Source organism: Tachysurus vachellii, chromosome 4 (genome assembly GCF_030014155.1).
Source record: "Tachysurus vachellii isolate PV-2020 chromosome 4, HZAU_Pvac_v1, whole genome shotgun sequence".
NCBI lineage: Eukaryota > Metazoa > Chordata > Actinopteri > Siluriformes > Bagridae > Tachysurus > Tachysurus vachellii.
Genome location: NC_083463.1, coordinates 7870790 through 7892873, shown reverse-complemented (window position 1 = coordinate 7892873; position 22084 = coordinate 7870790). Strand labels below are relative to the sequence as shown.

The 22084-nt window shown below is 38.4% G+C and overlaps 1 protein-coding gene across 1 annotated transcript; it reads left to right on the top strand.

Annotated features, from left to right (window-relative positions):
• Window positions 1-13215: 13215 nt before the first annotated feature.
• LOC132843924 (tetraspanin-1) lies at window positions 13216-20311 on the top strand. The gene is made up of 4 exons (XM_060867060.1): window positions 13216-13272; window positions 17778-17987; window positions 18226-18300; window positions 20192-20311. The coding sequence occupies exons 1-4, from the start codon at window positions 13216-13218 to the stop codon at window positions 20309-20311; spliced, it is 462 nt and encodes a 153-aa protein (XP_060723043.1).
• Window positions 20312-22084: the final 1773 nt, after the last annotated feature.

Here is a 22084-nt window from a genome sequence, read left to right as displayed (position 1 = left end):
TGTAGTGTTATTGTCTGATTGCACTGTCTTTTTTCTCACACACTGTTTGCACTAGTTTGCACAGATGCACTTTATGCGGCTAGGACAACTTACTTTAAGTCCTTAGCTCTGTGTTGTTCTCTGTAGCTCTGTCTTTGTTCTGTATAGCACCATGTTACTGGAGAAACCTTGTCTCATTTCACTATGTACTGTGTCAGATATATATGGTTGAAATGACAATAAAACTTTCTTGACTTGACTTGACTTCGAAACTGACTTAATAATGTGCTCTTATTAACAAAGGCCCTCTCATAATTTATGTTTTCTGTAGGAGGTTTATTATTTATTTAGCATTTATGACAGTTGTCAATTTATAGCTGCTTGAATGCATGAAAGTATAAAAGCAAAAATAAAATCTAACTTCTTTTTGAAGACACTTTCAAAATTAAAAATGTAACTAAACTGTGTTATAAGAGGAATAAAACACTTGCTGTAACTGAAGAATAATCACCACCAGGGTGGTAAAAGTTACTTGCTAGATTTCATCACACCATCCTGTCATTGATTATTTTTCTATTAAGAGTTTTAATCCTGACATATTTCAGATATACTAATAGATCTGATGTATGACATTGTATAATCACACACAGAACATTTTTTTATTAAAAAACTCCCTGGGCTAGTGGCTCTCTGTCCTCTATGTGTTTCATCATCTCCCCTTTGTGAGCATCAGTATCACCTTAGTATCACCTTGAGTATGTAGTAAAAATCAGCTGAGCTTTATTGCCACCCTACTTGCTTTTTTTGAATGGGTCCCATATGTGCTCTAACAAAATTTCCATTGTGTGTGAACTTCACTGAAAACATACAGAAGGACAAAATGTAATCTCTACTGCAATGAGAAACCAGTGCTTTTTTTTTTTATTATCAGTATGAATCACAGCGCCCCTGTGTGGTCATTTGTGAAAAGTACAAAAACAACAAACAGGTGTTCAGCTCTTTTGTTCTCATTTTTTTACTTTATTCAATAGAAATGTGATAGTTAACACATCAATAATCAATAATTAACACAACGTGTATCAAACAACCGTTCGTTTTAAAAATCTATTAGCATTCAAGTCTTGAAAAAGACTTTCTTTCATTTCAGTTCCTCACTGTCACACAGCATACATTCTGTCCAAAGAACAATGATCAGTTTTTAACTAGAAAAGTAACTTTTTTGAAAAGTCTTATAATCTAATACAAATTAAACAATGCCCCAATAGACTTCCACCATGAAAGGATCATTACATCTGCAAATTCTGGACTGTATTCCCCTTGTTTATTCTCTTCCATCCATCCATGCCCTATAATAAATACAAAGAAGATTCAGGAGGGAAAGAGAACAAATTCCTTGTGGAAGATCATTAAGCTTGGTTGATTAAGACTTGAATCTGTGGGAGCCCTCAATTTTACAGTGAGTGCACATGCAAATTTCCTGATTGTGAAGCAGCCAGTAGGAGGTCCGCTTTCCGTGGTGTGGTCCAGCAAATTCATCAAAGGGCAGAGAGAGAGAGAGAGAGAGAGAGAGAGAGAGAGAGAGAGAGAGAGAGAGAGAGAGAGAGAAATTGCTAGTGTAATGAGTCATCCATCCTGAAGATGCATCTAGGGGTGACAATGGACCCAAAACCCTTATGGCATTGTATACTAATTTTTCCAGTTCCTTCGGGTCCATTATTATTCTTTTTTTTTTTTTAATATTTGCATTCTAATGAATTTTAAACATTTTTTTTATGACCCATAAAAGAAAACAAAGAAAATGCTCTATGCAGGTAGGATTCATATGTGAATATTTTAAAGACTAGTTACAGGTAGCCCATGCCTTATTCAATGGTTCAGTGACAACATAGATTGGAAGGGTGAATATATAATAACCTGATGCACTCTGACATTTAATTTGATTTCTTCCTATGATGTGAACCATGAAAGGAATTGAACCTGAATACACCCAGGGTTTGATAACTCTACTGTGACTAATCATGTGGTCTTTTGCACATGTAGAGGAAATTCCACAGAGGAAATTTTGACTTGACCTCATTTTGCTTCTCTGAAAAAATATTATGACTGTATATATCAGGAAGAAACACAGTTTTGAAGTTAACACTTTGCTGGGGGAAAAAAATGGATCTTATCTCAGAGAGTTGAGCTCAGGAATGAATCTTCTGGAGCTGATGGGATAATATTACTCAATACTAATACTACTACAACTACAAGTAAAGTCAAGTCAAGCAAAAGGCTTTTGTTCATTCTGACCATATAGAGCTGAAGCAGTACACAGTGAAAAGAAGCCATGTTCCTCCAGGAAACTGGTTTTGCACAAAGACACAGAGCTACATAAGGCAACAATGTACAGAAGGGGTAAAAAGTCAAATTAACCCACTGACTACTATTACTACTATGTACCATGTACTACGACTATCGACTATTAGCTATTATAACTGCTACTACTACTACTACTACTACTAACTACTACTACTACTACTACTAATAATAATAATAATATTAATAATAATAATAATAATAATAATACCCCAATAACACCCAAGATACAAAACAGACATGTACCTGTACTTATTATTCAATCGGATTGTTCGGAAGATGCTGATTTATTTTCTAGAACAACCCTTTAATATTTCCAGCTGTAATTCAAATTCATTCATTCATTCATCTTCTACCGCTTATCCGAACTACCTCGGGTCACGGGGAGCCTGTGCCTATCTCAGGCGTCATTGGGCATCAAGGCAGGATACACCCTGGACGGAGTGCCAACCCATCACAGGGCACACACACACACACTCTCATTCACTCACGCAATCACACACTAGGGACAATTTTTCCAGAGATGCCAATCAACCTACCATGCATGTCTTTGGACGGGGGAGGAAACCGGAGTACCCGGAGGAAACCCCCGAGGCACGGGGAGAACATGCAAACTCCACACACACAAGGTGGAGACGGGAGTCGAACCCCGACCCTGGAGGTGTGAGGCGAACGTGCTAACCACTAAGCCACCGTGCCCCTGTAATTCAAATTACAAATCAATATTAATATGCTTGTTAATATGTCATCTTCTCTTAAATATGTCATCATAACATAAAATGAAATGACATGCAGTATACAGATGCTCCACATATTCAGATTAAAAAACATCTGAATGTCGATAGGGTTCCTGTGTGAAGAGGTTTATTATGCATTGTTGGAAGGAGTCTCCAGTCTCAGTACTATGAATCAGTCAGGGGTAATGGTGTACATTTTCTGACAAAGAAAAACCTTCAGGGTTTTATTGTTTCTTGATAACACGAGGAAAACAGCTGTGAAGTTGAATCGCAAAAGTTGTACAAAAGTAATAAATGTAACTATAAATGGATATAAAATACGACATGTAAGTATTGTAATCATCAATAGATTTGTTTTGGTATAAGAGGAATAAAAAAACTGCTGTTATATAAAAAAATCATCAACTGCAGCATGGAAACAGTACCTCTCTGCATCACCACCCCATCATCCATTATTTTACTATAACAGCATGTCCTGTCCTGTTTTAATGCTTGCATATTGTCTTGCCCAAGCATCCTTTTTTGAACAGTAAGGATGAGATTCCAGCTGCAATTTGGCATCCTCTCTGTCTCTCCATATACAATGTTTATGTGATTTATACACTCCAAATAAACCATTCATCTTTTTAATGAAGCATGTGTCACACTAGTCACTGATCTGTTGTCTCTTCCTCAGCACCTGTTCTAGGAAAAGGCAGGACACATAAGGCTCTGAGTCAGCAAACAGGCCTGGCATAGGTCCTGGTCCAGAATGCTGTCCCATGTGTCCACAGCAGCCAGACGACAACTCCAAAACACCTCATCGTTCACAGTTACAGCACGGTCTGAGATTGACTGAGAAGTCTGTGCTGGCTTCAGTTTGCAAAACAAGTGTACTTATATTTGTCATAAAGAATGCTGAAACTGAGAGGGAAAGCAGCAAAGGCAGGGCTGACTGGGGTAATTAGGCCAGCGAGGCTGAGTCATCTCGATCTTAAGGACAAGTACATAACGTACGTCTCAGTTTTTGTCTTATTTGTCTTGACAGTTGGAACCAAAAACAAAAGCAACAACAGTAAAAATACACACTGTGGCTGATTTCTTTCTAACCCTGACTATAGATTCACATATTCCAGTCAGAATATCCACATAGTCACCGGTGTCAAGTGATTAACCTTTTCTCACCAATTTGGTCACTTGCCAATTCTCAACCACTAGCTAGCTTCAACCCTGTCACATGAAAACTGCCAACTAGGGAAGGTGAAGTCTCACATATGCTTCCTCTGAGACATGTCATACCACCCAACTGGAACTGCTGCTCATGCTGCGTCACAGAGCAATCTACAAAACCCTTGTAGGAAAGCATTTGCTGTCTTCTACATACAGGAGCTCACAGATGCCCACTATTGGCCAGTGACAAGTGAGAAAGCGTATGTCATCCTTCCTATCCTAAAAGCACGGTCACAATCCACCAATGATAAGATGAAGGCTTTCCACAAGTGTGCATGTGTAATAGTTTCATACCTATGAGGAAATCTCATGTTATACGATTCAATCCTAAAGGTTTCATAATATTTGAAGGATTGTTTTAGACTTCCCAGTCATTATCGAATGTGTTGTCTAAATAATGAGCACATAGAACAATGCCAAAAGTAATCCCGCACGTGATGCTACTCAGTTTAATATTATTCATTTTTCTATATGTGCAAGAATGCGTGAAGCCATTGGGACCTATCAAGGTCAGCTCTTTATGTATGACGGGTAAAAAAAACGCTTTTTCAACTTAAGATCTAATCCCAGCTAGCACCGGTGCTTATGATGAGGCTCATCGGGCTCTGCCGTTGGCATATTTCGCCTTGACGAGTCTCATTTATTAAGAGGAGAGCTTTCGTATGCATCACGTTGGCTGGCGATCACCTTTTCAGCATCCCAATTAACTCCTTCTTAATTGATGTTGGATGTATTAAAGTTAATGAGGCAGCAGTCCATCTGTTGAGCGGAGAAGCGGAGAGGATATTATCATTGAGAGGGCATGCACACGCACAATGCAGCAAAGGAAGGTGGTTTGGGGAAAAGCTAGAACAGAGCACAGGAAAGACAAAGACGTGTTAGCGAGCACCTGCCATTGGTCCAGTGTTTTCCCCATCCATTCAATTCTCATGCATTTTTACGATTTTTTATATATCAGTGAGATGGGTCTATATAAAGAGGATGTATATATGACATATGATTAATGAGACCCAGCCAGCTGAGGATGTCCAATAAATAATAAATCTCCATTTTATATACAATCCATATTTTAATACACACACACACACACACACACACACACACACACACACACACAAACAAACACAGTGTGTTTCCTCAGATTAAATTTTAATTTGAGATTATAGTGAGTAGAGTAGAAATGGTGCCATTGGAGGCTGTCAAAGTCCATCTCTCTCCTAAATCCACTGTGACTTATCAAAGGGAGGGATTGTGCCATAAGGTTAGTGAGTGTGTGCTTGTGTGCATGTAAGCGAGGGAGAGAGATTTTGTGATAAGGGGTTCAGAGAGAGAGAGAGAGAGAGAGAGAGAGAGAGAGAGAGAGAGAGAGAGAGAGAGAGAGAGAGAGAGAGAGAGAGAGAGAGAGAGAGAGAGAGAGAGAGAGAGAGAGAGAGAGAGAGAGAGAGAGAGAGAGAGAGAGAGAGAGAGAGAGAGAACAAATTTAGTGGCATGTACTAGTTCCACTGTGTGTGTGTGTGTGTGTGTGTGTGTGTGTGTGTGTGTGTGTGTGTGTGTGTGTGTGTGTGTGTGTGTGTGTGTGTGTGTGTGTGTTTGTTTGTTTGTTTGTTTGTGTGTGTGTCACTTGGCCATGTATAACTGTACACAAAGTTCACCAAGAGAGCTTCATGATTGCTGCTGTTTCCTCAGGCCATTCAGGTTTCTAATAGAACTAGCAATGCTCAGAGGAACACAAGACAAACACACACACACACACACACACACACACACACAGAGAGAGAGAGAGAGAGAGAGAGAGAGAGAGAGAGAGAGAGAGAGAGAGAGAGAGAGAGAGAGAGAGAGAGAGAGAGAGAGCAATGAATCCAGAAAAGTAGGCACATATTTAACATGCAATATAATATCATTTTAATCCTATTTAAAGGTCTACAAACTCTTAAACTACCAGAAAGCATCAGGTTCATTTTATTCATTATTCATTATTCATTTATTCCTTGCCCTCATAACTCTGTACTTTAACTCTTAATGTCACTTTAGTTTCTAAATAATTGATAGATGAATAACTGAACAACTCAAGCCAAGACCTAAAGGATATAACTAATAACGACTTGCTATAAAATAAAATGATCCCAGGATGTACTGGTTACAACTGGTTTAGTAAACTAAGTGTTTCAGAAGTGAAGTAATTGGTTCACAACTGGAGTATCACCGAATGGCATTCAGTCTTCACACGAGTGTTTTCTGCAGTACAAATTACAACAATCTCTTACATGCATTACATTTTTTTCTCTTACTTCTGTCTGAACCACTGCTTAACAGAGACAAAGAAGTAGACGAAAGAAGGAAAATGGAAAAAGAAGAGAAAAAAAAACATAAGTGGGATAGTGAAAATGATCAAATTTTATGGTTCAGCTCTCCAGCGCTCTCTCTGTCCACCGAAATAGCAAAACAATTTACACTCATCCTGCACATTAACCTTTCTCAAGCTACTTACAAAGCCTGTATGAGATGCTCTGGGTGTGGCTGATAAATACAAGATATGAGAATGGGCTCTAAACAAGGGAGAGTATGAAAAAAAGCAAAGAGAAAAATTGAGGATTTAAGGCAGAATAAGGGAAAAAGTGGTCCATGCTTGAACGTGAGGTTGGGATATTTAACCTGCCGATCTGTATAAAATATGGCCAACGGCTGGTGGGCTGCTTCAGTGCTCCGGAGGACATAGTTAACATTTCCGCAGGTAAAAGGGGAGGTGTCATTAAAGAAAGGCATGGATGCTCATCTCGGCACAGCCCGAAGCCATTTATTGCTTGAAAGCCTCCATGTCCCCATCAATCTGCTTGCCAAGGACCAAAAAGCAATGCAGAACCTCACAGGCTTACAGCTAGACCCTCTCTTAGGTTTTGGGTCAATTATAAATACTTATAAAGACACATGGCAGCTGTGTCAAGGGTAATATTTATTTTAGGATGTTATTGATTCATGAAAAATGCATTTAATTTAAATGAAAACAATTTTCCTTTTCCAGTGATCATCACGAAACGTGATGATGTTCAGATAGGAACGTAGAATATGTTATTGAAGTATTTTAATGAATATTTTTCCTATATTATCATATAACATCAAGACATGGTTTTCTTAAGAACCAAAATTTAAAAGGCAAGAACAACAAAACAGTCACAAAACAAGGCTCGTGCAAAAGTATTGGAACACGTTGCAAACATAGGCAGGGTCGATAATCCGAACTGGCATGCAAAAACACATGTCAAACAGGAAATGGTCAACAGGATACATCACATCACAGGAATATCAGGATAACAATCAGAAGTACAAGCTTCTTACTGACATCCTGGACCCACGGAACTAAGCGTATACCTTGCAACGGGAAACTGAAATCAATGTGCTTAAAAATGTGAGCAAACAAACATACATAATGTAAGTACAGTAAACATACTTCCAAGGTTTATCCTCCAATCCACATACAGAATACATTTTCCTGTATCTAACTTTAATAATCTTGTCTTTCCCGGTATATCTATAATTGAATGAACAAATGTTGACAAAAGCTGCAGCAGATAAAAAAAAAAAAAAAAGCGAGACTAATAAAGGCAGCTACAAGGTTAGTGGACCACCTACAGTTCATTTGCTCGGCTGCTACAGGTTTCAGGAGCTCTCCTGTCTCTGGTAACCCTTTGGGCAACTAGATGAATCAGACCTAATAGAAAACCTCATTTTTGAGATTAGTGTAACTGTAGCATTCATTAGGAAAAATGTGCTGAAGCGAATAAATATTTTACTGCAATAATCTAGTCCTACGATGCAAAAAGATTCATTCTGGTACTTCGGTCTTTTCCACGGAGACACAAAGAGTATCGCAACCCTGTTACCACCAAATATATCAACATGATCATGTGTTTATGCAAATATTCATTTTAGGTTATTATCTTTGAGGATATTGGAATTTGATAGAATGTACCGCCTCTCCTGAATTTGTAGAAAGAATTTTTATAAGTACTATTTATTGAAGGCATTTACATGTATATTTGTAAATGCTTCATAAAGATGGCCATTGACTACCAAAGCTATTTATCTTTGTGCACCAATAGCCATCCAGTCTGATGAACAATGCAATCAAAGAAGGCAAAATATCTTCATAACCCAGCATCTTCTTTCACTGTCTGTCTCCGTCTCTTTGCTTTGCATTAATTGTGTACGGAATTGGGAGCAACCCTTGTTCTGAGTTATTGATCCAGAGACCTATTGCACTAAGGAGCAGCTAAAAATTAATATCTATTTGCTTACAGCTGTTAATGTGAATTAGGCCAGGGAGAATGAGAATAGAGGTCATGGAGGAGCCTGGGTGATTACACATGGTCTCTGCTGCATTTTCCTGTTACCATTGTTGCAATTCCTCACCTAAATGGGCCCAGATGCATGACACGTGGCTGCATTATATGTTTACAAACAGTTTTTTTTATATTGATTGCTGTCCATGCCATGAACATTAGAGAGTTCATTCACGGGCACCGAAGGATCCGTGATGCATCTTTTACCCTACAGCTATTCTTTTATAGCCTCGGATAATGTGTAATAATGAGGCCGATGGTGAGCTTGAGCCGTGATTTAGAGAACGCGCTTAAAAGTGCTTCCATGTTTATGACATCGTAACGTGGATTTTCTCTGGCTTTTACAGGTTATTTCTTCCTATGACAGCAGGATCATGGTGCCTTGTTTATCTGCTTTGGTCAGGCTGCTTTTGTCTCCATTAAAGCCTTTGCAGTTTGCTGCACAGGTTCAGGGATTGTATCATCTCACCAGGCTATAAAAAGAGGCTGGGGAAGAGAGGTTTCATGAGGTGCGACCACTCTGGAACCCAAGCCAGGGACATGAGATGGATCACCTATGTACCTGCCCTAGAGCAAGCAGGTAATGGGCAATCTAGCCAACCTTGTTACGGTCATTCATGTTTTACTGGCTCCATCAGCAGCTAGCAAGTGTCACTGCCTGTTACTGAGATCATGAAAAATGACTAATTGATCATTTCTTTCAGTGAATGCAGAACTATGCATGATTATTATTATTAACTGGTTTTAATACCCTGCACATCGTGGCAGGTCTTCTTCGCTCTGAGATTGAGGACTGGATGTTTAATGATGGCATTGCTGAAATTGTCATAACTCATAAAAGGGCTATTAAAAGGTTATTATAGAGAAGGCTGGAGCTTTTATGTGTTTAACTTCAGCATAGAGGCACCAGGCAATCTATCAGGGTTTTTTTTTTCCTTATTTTATTTTATTTTATTTTATTGTTTTATTTTTCTCCTAACTCCTGCCTGCAGGGCCACCACGCTGAGATGTGTGAGTCATATCAATTACTGGCCATTATTATAGGCAGAGCAAATAAGAGGGATATCAGAACAAAGAGGGGAGGGAAAGAGATTGCACGTGTTGAAGCGCTGGTTGAAAATTATGGAGATGGAGTAGAAGAGGAAGGTATAGAGAGAAAGATTAAAGTGGTCCATAAAGAGTGACCAATTGGTGGTCTTTTATGATTCCCCATAGGAATCAATGGTAGAAGCAGATCTGAGTAAGCAGTGCTTGAGAGATGTCCATTTTTGTGCTAGACACAAATTGGCCTGTAAAATCGGTCTCAAATTGGGCCAAAGGTTCTGATTTGGCAAGTAAATATGACCTCTTTTTCTTTTGTTCGTGTAAGCATGACATGTTGTATATGAAGTCTGGTTCAGTAGCACAGTAGGAGACACCAGGAGCTCTGGTTATAGATAAAACTTTCCACTTCCCTAAAAACATGCAGGTCTTAGGTATGGCTATGATAAACTGGCCTAGGAGTCAAGAGTCAAGTCAAGAAGCTTTTTATTGTCATTTCAACCATATATAGCTGTTGCAGTACATAGTGAAATGAGACAACGTTTCTCCAGGATCAAGGTGCTACATAGAAACAAAGACAGGGCTAAAGACTTGTAAGTAGTCTTAGCCACATAAAGTGCAACTGTGCAACCTGGTGCAAACAGTGCAGGACAAGACAAACAAGACAGACAAGACAGTGCAGGACAAAAGACAGTGCAGGACTAAAGACAGTGCAGGACCAGACAGTGCAGGACAAGACAGTGCAGGACAATGACAGTGCAGACACAAGTTACAAGACAATACAAAAAGTACAAAAAATGCAGTACACAAAAGACAATAAATAGTAAACAGTCACAGAAACAGCGCCGACCGACCAGTGTTAATACTGTATGTGTTAATATAGTATGTGCGAAATGGCTGAGATATTGTACAGTATGTGCAAAAACGGCTGAAATGTTGGGACAGTTTGTGCAAAAAACAGCAGACAAGGTGTGCAAAACAGCATGTAAACAGTTTGCTGGATTGTAAGCAGCATGTAAACAGTATGTTGTGTCAGTGTGTGTGTTTTGTGAGGGTCTATGCAGTCCATACAGATGATGTGTGTGTATGTTGTGCTCAGTACAGTACATTTCAGTTGTTGAGAAGTCTGATGGCTTGTGGGAAGAAACTGTTACACAGTCTGGTCGTGAGGGCCCGAATGCTTCGGTACCTTTTTCCAGATGGCAGGAGGGTGAAGAGTGTGTGTGAGGGGTGTGTGGGGTCATCCACAATGCTGTTGGCTTTGCGGATGCAGCGTGTGGTGTAAGTGTCTGTGATAGAGGGAAGAGAGACCCCAATGATCTTCTCCGCTGTCCTCACAATCCGCTGCAGGGTCTTGCGTTCTGAGATGGTGCAGTTCCCGAACCAGACAGTGATGCAGCTGCTCAGGATGCTCTCAATGGTCCCTCTGTAGAACATGGTCAGGATGGGGGGAGGGAGATGTGCCTTCCTCAGCCTTCGTAGGAAGTAGAGACGCTGCTGGGCTTTCCTGGTGATGAGTGAATGAGTGTGTAATGTATATAGTAATCATTATTAGGTCCAGCTACCATATATATTTATATATGTTTATATATTTATGTATTTATCATAACAACTGTAACAACTGTAGCGTCTTTTGCATAATGCCCATGAATGAAGAGAGACCACTATAGGATCATAGGATGGTGATTCTGCTTTCGCTTTTCCCCCTTGATACCTATGAAAGTGCTGAAAGAAAAAAAGCAATGATATTCAATAATTTCAATAAATTATCAATATCGCAAACTCTCCCCCTTTCCACGACTACACTATTTATGCTATTACCTATTATATACAGAGTATTCTAACTACACTACAACTAAACTATATCAAAAACACCTGGGGGAAAAATCCTGTGTGTTTGAACCACAGGAGCCAAACCTGGGAAACACACTACAACAACTACCACACTTTTAGTTATTCATTCATTCATTCATTCATTTATTTTCAACCGCTTATCTGAACTACCTCAGGTCACGGGGAGCCTGTGCCTATCTCAGGCGTCATCGGGCATCAAGGCAGGATACACCCTGGACGGAGTGCCAACCCATCGCAGGGCACACACACACACTCTCATTCACTCACGCAATCACACACTACAGACAATTTTCCAGAGATGCCAATCAACCTACCATGCATGTCTTTGGACCGGGGGAGGAAACCGGAGTACCCGGAGGAAACCCCCGAGGCACAGGGAGAACATGCAAACTCCACACACACAAGGCGGAGGCGGGAATCGAACCCCCAACCCTAGAGGTGTTAGGCGAACGTGCTAACCACTAAGCCACCGTGCCCCCCACTTTTAGTTATTTTAATTGAATTAGCCTAGAGTAGGCATTAGATAATGGACCAGCATATAGCGTGTATTCCTGGGTCACACCCAGTGTTTCTGGGAAAAGATACTTATCCACCATGATCATGACTGGAATTAATTGGTTACTAACAATGAATAAAAGAAACTTTCGATAGAGATACTAATAAAACTTTTAGATGTCTCATTAATATCAGATTTCTTTGCATCTTTTAAACATATTTGTATTCCAAATGTAACTTCTTGCAAAAAAAAAATTAAAAAGCTGCTATCAGGAATTAATTTGCGAAACCCAATTCACAATATCAGTCCTCTATAATACCACCAGCTCAGGTCACTGATTAAGTCTCACACCGGCTGAGCTGATTATCTCTTTGTTTTGTCTTGAGCATTTTTCATAGAGAAAACTGAACAAAGAAAGACAGCATCCTACACACTGAGAACATCAATCAGTTCTGTGAACCCTACACACCACATGAGTGAGTCAGTGAAGCCTTTTGCGCTGTAGAAAAGATGAACTTGAGCGTTGCAACATTGCCCTCTACAGAGGAAGTGAAAAAATGTCACGAGAGTTGTGGACAAAAGAACAAAGGAGCCCCATAGGAAAGAACACAAAGGAACCGAAGGCAGAGAAAAACATGACCATAAGCGCAGCATCTATTTTTTATGCAAAGTGCCTAATTGTATTGTTGTCGGTAATAACTAGGCTTTAATAACAAGTAATCAGTGGTTGTGCATACGCTTTTTGTCCCTATTATTACTTTCTATTCATCACACATCAATCACATATTAATTGTTCATTTCATTTACTGTTATTTAAATAGTTCCATTAGGCCACGACAGACGAAGGCCGCTTCTTTCAATGTGGTGATTCGATAGGTGTGTCTTAGGACTGCAGCGGAAATCAAGGCAGACGACTCACACGTACACCTCTGACCACTTGAGTGACCTCTATCACAACCTACACCACACCCATTCTACCTGTGTGCATCTATCTATCTATCCATCTCTCTATCACTCCATTTCGTCTTCCTTCACCTCACTCACCTTCACTCTCAGTGTCAACCTCTCAAGTCTCATCACTATTCCCTAGAAGCAGGTATGTTACTTTATTTCATATTAATCAGTCCTCAGTGTTTCAAGAATGATCTTTTTGTGACCGAGATTCAACTCAAAACTGATGTTTAATGCTTTCTTACAGATCAACATGGGCTTCTTCGAATTTGCCAAAGTTATGATGGTTGTGTACAACTTGTTAATCCTGGTAAGAGCGTCGTGCTTTTTCATTTAATGTATGCATGTAAGTGTATGATGGGAGGGGTGGTGGTGGCATTTAGAAGAGTAATTACATTTCTGTATTTATAGCCTGAGATTTTTATGTGCCATGTAAAGTATTAAAGAGACTCAGTTTGCCTGTGAATATGCACACAGTAATTTATACCCCCATAACGCAAACATATAACAAAGGCGTTTTCAAACTATATGTCACAGACGTGCGCCGAAGTCTATACCGTCAACAAAGCAATTACAGTTTCTTACATGCAGCAATTTTCATCTCATTAAGTTGAAAGCTTCTAATTTTTCCAACTTGGTTTGATAGCTAATGGTGATGAAGCTCTGCAATCACTAGTAGATGTTTTAGAGCAGTTGTTGCTGCACTCTTGCCCATTTTGTATGCTTTAATTGTTAAGGGTAATTTCACAGCATAATGGAGGATGGTTTTTATTTTCCTAAAAGCAATTTTTAAATGGCATTCTGAGATGAGATTGCTTTAACACTGAGCATGTTACAATTGGATCGGATGGTACGGATGTCCGGATGTCAACCGGTTTAAGGTCTAATATTTTTTTGTACTATCAATATGTGTGTAATATAAACTTAATGTTTCTTTAAAGAAATTAGAGCAGACAGCGTAATGCAGGATTTATTTGTACCTAGAACCGAATTCTCCAAGGCATTTCGGATATTTTCGATTTTGAATGCGTTAACATTGAGCCTTTGAACAATTTGACCTGGATGGTACATTTACAGCATTATGACAGATTCCCTTATCCAGAGTAATTTCCGTTTATCTCATTTATACAACTGAGCAGTTGAGGGTTAGTGGCAGCTTGTTGGTCCTTGAATTTGAAAAAAAAAATATTATGAAACCATGCTAATTAGTGGTAGCGTTTCGCAGTAAAATGGACTGTGACATATTTCCATATGTAACCCAAGTGCCATTCATGAGCGCTTTAAGCTGGTCACAGCCTGCGAGGCCAAAAGATAGAGGTTACAGTAGGTTGCATGTTGGTTTGCTATCATAGTTTTTTATTCAATTAAATTTGTATCGTGCTTTTTAAATCGACATTGTCACAATAAAGCTTTACAGAAGATTGTAGTAATGGAGGTAGTGCCTGGGAAAAATCCCCTGAGATGACACGAGTCACTTCCAAATGCAAGCCAAATAGCTTCTACTTTCTCAGAAAAGCAACTCCCTGGTGAAATTTAGTTTAAAATGCATGCTTCACTCATTCTGTTGAGTTCCAAGATTACAAATTCTGCTATTTATTCAATTCTCCTTCAAGCATGGTAGGGTTTCTGTATTTGTAATCTTTATCCAGTTCTTGCCCTTTGGGATCTCCCTGGCCTTTTGTTGTTCTGACAAAGGCAGTCCGTTCTGCCCTCTGCAGTTTGCCTTTTTGCCTTTTTTTGTGCATTTACCTTTCCCATAAACTGATTAACATGTAATATTTTTTACGCAACTTCTCCTGAAATGACATTCTCTACATATTGTATTTTATTATAAGTTCCAGCCTGTTCTGCTGAAAGAAAGGACAATGCCAAAACGAATGTGACAGGCAACAGGAAACATTTGGAGATAGGAACTTGAGTGTAATATGCTTGTCATATTTGTTTAGCTGTGAGCTGTACTGATTATCAAAAGCAGTTTGGGGAAACATGTCACGTGATAAATGCGTAAACTGCTCTGGAAGCCACGTTAAAATTGGTGTCAGAGAATGGTGCTTCAGAGTCATGTAGGCTTTATGGGACATGCAGCACAATCACAGAGGGACAGCTGTGACAGCCCTGATTGCATTTGACATTAACAGTCAGGTTTCAGACATGGATACAGTGTCATGTTTGAACTCACATTCACATTCACAGCATCAACCCTGCCATTAACTCGTAGGCTACGGGAGCAAAAAAAAAAAAATGAAGTAAAATTGATCTAGAGTTCAAGATGTTTTACAGAAAAAAATACTAACCTTTCAAATCAGTTTTTCATTTAAAAAGGTTTACAGTCATTTTGTGACAATGATATCAATAGATTTCTACATTTGCTCTGAATTAGAGCTTGATTTCTAAAAGCTTGGATGTATAATGAATATATACTGATACATTACATACACTTAGCCAAATCATTTTTTTTCCTCCAGAAAACTTTCCTAAGAGCTTCACAGGGCATTTGGCTGAGACTAGAAGTGTACGATCAGCTCTGTGCACATTTCTTAATGCAAACAAAAAAATGACCATTCATCCGTAGTAACTGCCTGACCAAGGTCACTGTTGTTTTAATGAACCTCCTAGTTTGATTATATTTTGCCAAACAGATCCAACTTAAGGGGGGCATGGTGGCTTAGTGGTTAGCACGTTTGCCTCACACCTCCAGGGTTGGGGGTTCGATTCATGCCTCCACCTTGTGTGTGTGGAGTTTGCATGTTCTCCCCGTGCCTCGGGGGTTTCCTCCGGGTACTCCGGTTTCCTCCCCCGGTCCAAAGACATGCATGGTAGGTTGATTGGCATCTCTGGAAAATTGTCCGTAGTGTGTGAGTGTGTGAGTGAATGAGAGTGTGTGTGTGTGCCCTGTGATGGGTTGGCACCCTGTCCAGGGTGTATCCTGCCTTGATGCCCAATGACGCCTGAGATAGGCACAGGCTCCCCGTGACCCGAGGTAGTTCGGATAAGCGGTAGAAAATGAGTGAGAGAGTGAGAGATCCAACTTAATTACTGAGAAGATGTGCCAATGTAAAAAATGTATTAGAGGGATTAAAAAAATCCCATGCAAATCTCAAAAACATAAAAAAGCAAACAAAAAACACTTGCAGTTTAGTCCACTTCCACTTCAGGAATTAAATGGCATTTGGCAGATGCCCTTACCCATACCTATCCAAAGCGACTTACATTTTTATCACATTTTATATAACTGAGGGTTAAAAGCCTTGGTCAAGAGCCCAACAGTGGCAGCTTGGTGGGCCTGGGACTCAAACTCACAACCTCTGGATCAGTAGGCCAACACCTTAACCGCTAAGCTACCACAATAAATCTGAAAACAGACACAGACACGGATGTTTGGAGCACTAATCAGGCCCACATACAGACAGTGTCACTGAGTTGCACCTCCATTAGAAAGGTTATAGCAGTATACACAATGCTCCAGGCCAATATACAGAGAGAGAGACACCCTTCTGTGTTTGTTATGGAGCTTTGTAACGTTAATTAATGACCCTTAATTAATGAGCCACATGTTGCTGCACACTTGCCTCAGATATTGGGGGTGAGCCATGAGAAAAAATATGAAGAATAAAAGTGATGATTTTTTTTGGTTGTGGCTCAGGAAACAAATCGGTTATTCAATGTGTATGCAGAATGATCAAATCCACTGGTTTAATCCATAAACTAAGAAGAAAATCGAGTTCTTTATAAACTGAGATGAAATTACATATAAAAAAAAAAACTGTTTGTGTCCTATTACATAGGGTTTTGTCTGAATTTGGTACATTTTATAATGCATTATATAACATACAGAAAACCTTACAAAGCCTGGAACAAGCCTGATTATAAGTATGTATATTTACCTGGCATTAATTTATGATTATCTGATTACATAATGCATTATAATATCTTTTGATGAGACACTAATACTGTAATACATTTCATACCGGAGCTCTATTGAATTCTCAAATCTGATTGGTCAGAAGGGGTTTATTATGTTTCTAAAACAATACAGGTATAATAACAGTACCTGTTATAAGGTTTGTATTTGCATGTAGTTGATAATCCAAATCTACCAATAAATAAATGAATAATATTTAGATGCCTTTAGATCCCGATAAGTAGTTTTACGTAAAAAGATTTTTAAAATATATTTCTGAAAGACGTCTCCGGGTGTCAGTCCTTTGTAGCATAATAAAGTATCTATCTATCTAAAAACAAACTATTTTTTTTTAAATTTCCTTCAAGATTAACAAAGCATCTATCTATCTATCTATCTATCTATCTATCTATCTATCTATCTATCTATCTATCTATCTATCTATCTATCTATAAGTTAGATACATCTACAAGTTTTCTTCCACAAGAAAGGCCTCAGGGTCTTACTATTAATCAAGAGAGGTTAAAAAGTAACGCTTGTCATTAATGATAATAACTGTTTATAGCTGCTGTAATGTAAGTGAATACAAAAACATACTTGTTGAGTTGTGAATTTTGACTATGAATGGATTGTGTATTGTTCATTTGTAAAGTAAAATTGTAATTGCTGGCAAATTGCTGTGGTATAAGAGAAATAAAACACTTTAGGTGTATTTTTGTACAAGTCAGTATTTATTAGAGCCAGTACTGTATTTTAGCATAGAATAAGATTAGTATGGTCTTTGTTTGTTATAGCCTCATATATTTGTACTTTATTAAGTGTTATGCATGAAGTAACTATAATGCATTATACTGGATTTCCTGAAAGCTGTACTAAATATTCAAATACAATTTTTAAACCTTTTTTTTTTTCAGATGGCAGGATCGGGCTTGATAGCTTCGGGGTTTTGGGTGCAGTTCAATGGAGATGTCCTGGGATCGAGCTTACTGGGGGTTTTCTCTGTGAACACAGTGAACACCATCAGAGTGAACATATTCTTCATTATTGTTGGAATTATAATGGCCCTGCTGGGACTTTTGGGCTGCTGTGGGGCAAAAAAAGAAAGCAAGTGTCTCCTGATAATGGTATTGAAAAACAATCACATTATTAAGTAACGAGATAAGTTGTAGATTAGTAATTTATCAATTATGTTCAAGGTTTTTTAATTAAATTTCATTCAATTAAATATTATTAATCATTTGGTAATTACTTTGCTTAAAATGTAAGGTTGATTTCCAGTCTACAATACATTAGTACATTGCCATGTGACCTCTTATACATTTAATTACTTGGTAGTAAAGTAATGGCACTTTTCTTATGCAGTTCTTTTCCATCATTGCGATCATTTTAATCTCGGAGCTGACGATTGGGATTTTCACCGTGATTTATTCTTCATATGTAAGTTTTGCTTTTGGGTCCCAGCCTCCATGTGTGTCTTCTTACCGTTCCTGTTCCTACCTATTTTATTTGAATGTACCTTTTATTTTTATTATTTTATTTTTCTGCCCATTATTAAATATGAGGAGCTGCGGTTGGCTTGGTGCTTTCTGATCCTTAATGGCTATATGATTGCCCCAAGCTGCGCACCAGGGCTCTCACTCCCAGCAATTTATTCACCTCTACATCTCAAGTTCAAGCATTTATATGCAAAAGAGCTTATTTACATATATTGCTGTGGCCATTTAGTGAAATCTATAATAATTCTGAGTGAGTTATGGAAAGTGATTTAGGCAAATACTGCATTTTAATCAAGTAAATAAAACATTTTAGGCAAATTCTCAAATCTTATTGGTCAAATGCACTTTTCAGTTTTATTTCTTTTGGGAATAGTCTATCATTATCATAGTCTATCATAGTCTTTCTGACTCTTAAACAACACTATCTGAATGAATATTTGGGCTCATGGGCTGATCCAATTCTGCGAAAGCTATTCATTAGCAAACAGGAAGGACCTGAGAAGGACATATGTTTGAATTATGGACAGTCTGAACTGTTATGGGGAACATTAGGCATGCACAAGCTCATTTAATGTGCTCTTTGTCACCATCATTGACAAGCAAATGTCCATTTTTTCATTTCGGTGCCAAACGAAATTGTCGTTTTAATAATGCATATGCTTGTCTGTAACCGGCTGCATCTGCTGCCTTTAAGATAAATATGGGATGCGGATGCATTACAATATCACTGTAATGTAAATTTGAATAGTTTACGCATCTACCTGCATAATCAGTAGTGGTGAGAGTGATAAGTCCTGACATGCTTAAATGTATTGCAGTATTGCTTGTATTCCCTGCTGCAATTTGACGCAGGAGAATAAATCAGAAACCTAATATGTACGGACAAAAATAACAAGTACGCAAAGCCATATTTGGGGCTATTTTGCTCGCCCTATGGGAATATGTGTCAGTAATACCGAGCAGTACATTAGCAGAAATATGTCATACATAGAAACTTGAATATTTTTATTTTTATACCATCTCCAACACATGCTCTATTTCCGTATAAGAAAACACGTGAATGCATTTCACCATTAAAACACTGAGTTTGAATATATCACATTCCTATATTAGTGTAGTATCACGTCTGCTTTGTGGAAAATGCTTTTCTCAGCAGGTCTGAGGTCTGTGCCAGTTATGAGTTGCTCTCTCTGCTTTACAGCGCTAGTGATCTTGGCTTTTAGCAGGCTCACTTTCCCTACAGCACTTTGTCCTGCCAACGTAGATGGTGATGGATTAGCCAAGCTAGTGCATAATAACCCTACTGATCTGTGTTCCTCTGCTTTCTTCACGGGGGACGGAGGGGGGTCTTTTAATTGCCGCTTGTCTGCACGTCCCCCCAGGCATACAGAGGACCACTCGCACTGGCCCCCCTCAATCCCTCACTCCCCCAATCCATCCATCTTTCTCACAGAATGTCATATATGTTTTCTCCCCCTCATCACTTTAACCAAAGCGGAGGTAGAAACAAAGAGAAAGGGTACACCACATTTTCTGCCAGATAGTTGCCTCATCGTATACCCGTTTGGACGGTTTGCTGCCTAAAATGGTAATTTGATCCAACATAATTGGTTGAAATCTTTCCAACCAAATGCATCAATATATATGGAAATTTTCCCATGATCAGAGCCTACAGAAGATTATCATCTCCTGTGTTATTGCACTGAATCTTTATTTGTTTTGGCTGAATACCTTGATGGGCCTTACTGATGGCCATATGGAAGCACAATAAAGGAAATGGGTTAGCTTGGATTAAAATTTGCATGCACATCTAGCCTTTTTTCTTCTTTCAGATTGGGAATCTTTTAAAATCATGGGCCAAACCTGTCCTGCAGAATCAATATGGAAGCAATTTTAAGTTAACCAACCAGTGGAACATGACCATGACAAAGGTAAATCAAGGCTTAAAATAAGAGCATCTCACACGATACTCATACTGCACACCGACTGTGGCCTTTAAGACCACAGTCTCCACAACCTTTTAAGATCACATTTAGAAAAATTTAATGTGGGTTAAAGATAATATGTGGGTTAAAAATCTTGCAAAATAAATTGTCAAAGAGAACTAGCAATAAACATGTAATAAAAACTGATATGGTGCTTTGGGATCAATACTCAGACATGTAGCTACAGTATGAAGTGACATCAAAATGAACAACTCGTTAAATTCTTGGTGCAAAACATGCTAGACGTGTAACCTGACATCTCTCCTGTTTTGTTGCATGATAGCTTCAGTGTTGTGGTTTTAATAACTACACTGACTTCGTTGGATCCTATTATTCTAAGCTCTATGGTGAGATTTATCATTCCAGCTGCTGTGCAAACACAACAATCATATGTACTATGGAGAACGCACGTAACAGCACGGTACAGGTGAGGAAGCACAGTGCTAAACGAAATTGTATTGCCTGAAAGTTATTATAGCAGAAGCATTGGAAATGTTTTCTGTTGGTTTTATCCAATCTACAATTTACAAACTGTCTACTGGGTGGTGTGGTGTGTCCTGATGTGAGGTGGAAATACTGTCACCACAATGATGCTGTTATTCACAGCATGTTAACAGCATGTTTTATTGATGATGTTTTGACAATAATTATAAGGTTTTTTTTTAAGTTTTAATAAGTTAATAAGTTTTTATTAATCAAAGAATCATACTTTGGTGTTCACCAATGGTGTTCGTATTCGTATGGTGTTCACTATTTTTCATCTGTCACTTCAGAAAATGTCACCACATCAACTACTATATTTCTTTTTTAAATGTTAAAATATTGAGTTGCTAATTATGATGCTAATTATTACAACCTTCATTAAAAATGCTAATTATTAAAACAAATAATCATTATTATAAACCTTGCAGCTTTAACTACTGTCTTGTAACAGAAATGAAATCTTTAACTTCTGACCAATCAGAATGGAGAATTCAATAACAATGTGGTATAAAAATAGCATATAACACATAAAGGCTGTTCAGGTTTATAGTATCAGGATTTTCTTTCTTCAGGGCTGTTTTAAAAAGATTGAAAAGACCCTAGATGATCTTCTTTACATTCTGGGGGCAACCGCAGCAGGGGTTGGAGGTATCGAGGTAAATTCAGAGAATAATCAAAATTTCCAGGATAATCAAAGTTGCCCAAGTTTTCAAACACACAAACTTTAATCATTTTGTGCTTTTATTTCTGTCTCTTAGATTGGAGCGATGCTTGTGTCCTTGTACCTTTTCTGTTACCTGGACAAAGATGCCAGTTGAGATGATCAAGCCTTAAAAAAAGAAAAGAATAGAAAAAAAAACGTTTCTCAAAAGTTATTTGGATAATTAAGGCTTCTTCAGTTACTAAAGGAGTTCTCTTTGGAACCCTCTATAATTGAGAAACACTTTGCTGTAAGGTTATACTTAGAACAAAGCGTTCAACCAGAGGGACAAGCCAAAGAATCTTTGAGGGTTCTAGAGTTAGTGTTTTTTTAAACAGCTGTACAAGTTGTAAATAGACTTTTACAGTAGTGTCCTGGTGTGAAAAAACCCATCATCTGTCAAAATGACTGAATTCTGGAAATCAAGGTCTTTGGCCAGTAGTGGGTTTTTTTTCTGCCTTTAACATGCTGTAATGCATGCCGCAACGTAGTAACTTAGATTTCAACCTGCTTTTACATCTTACATTTAAAATTTGTCTTTAAAAATGATGTTGTGT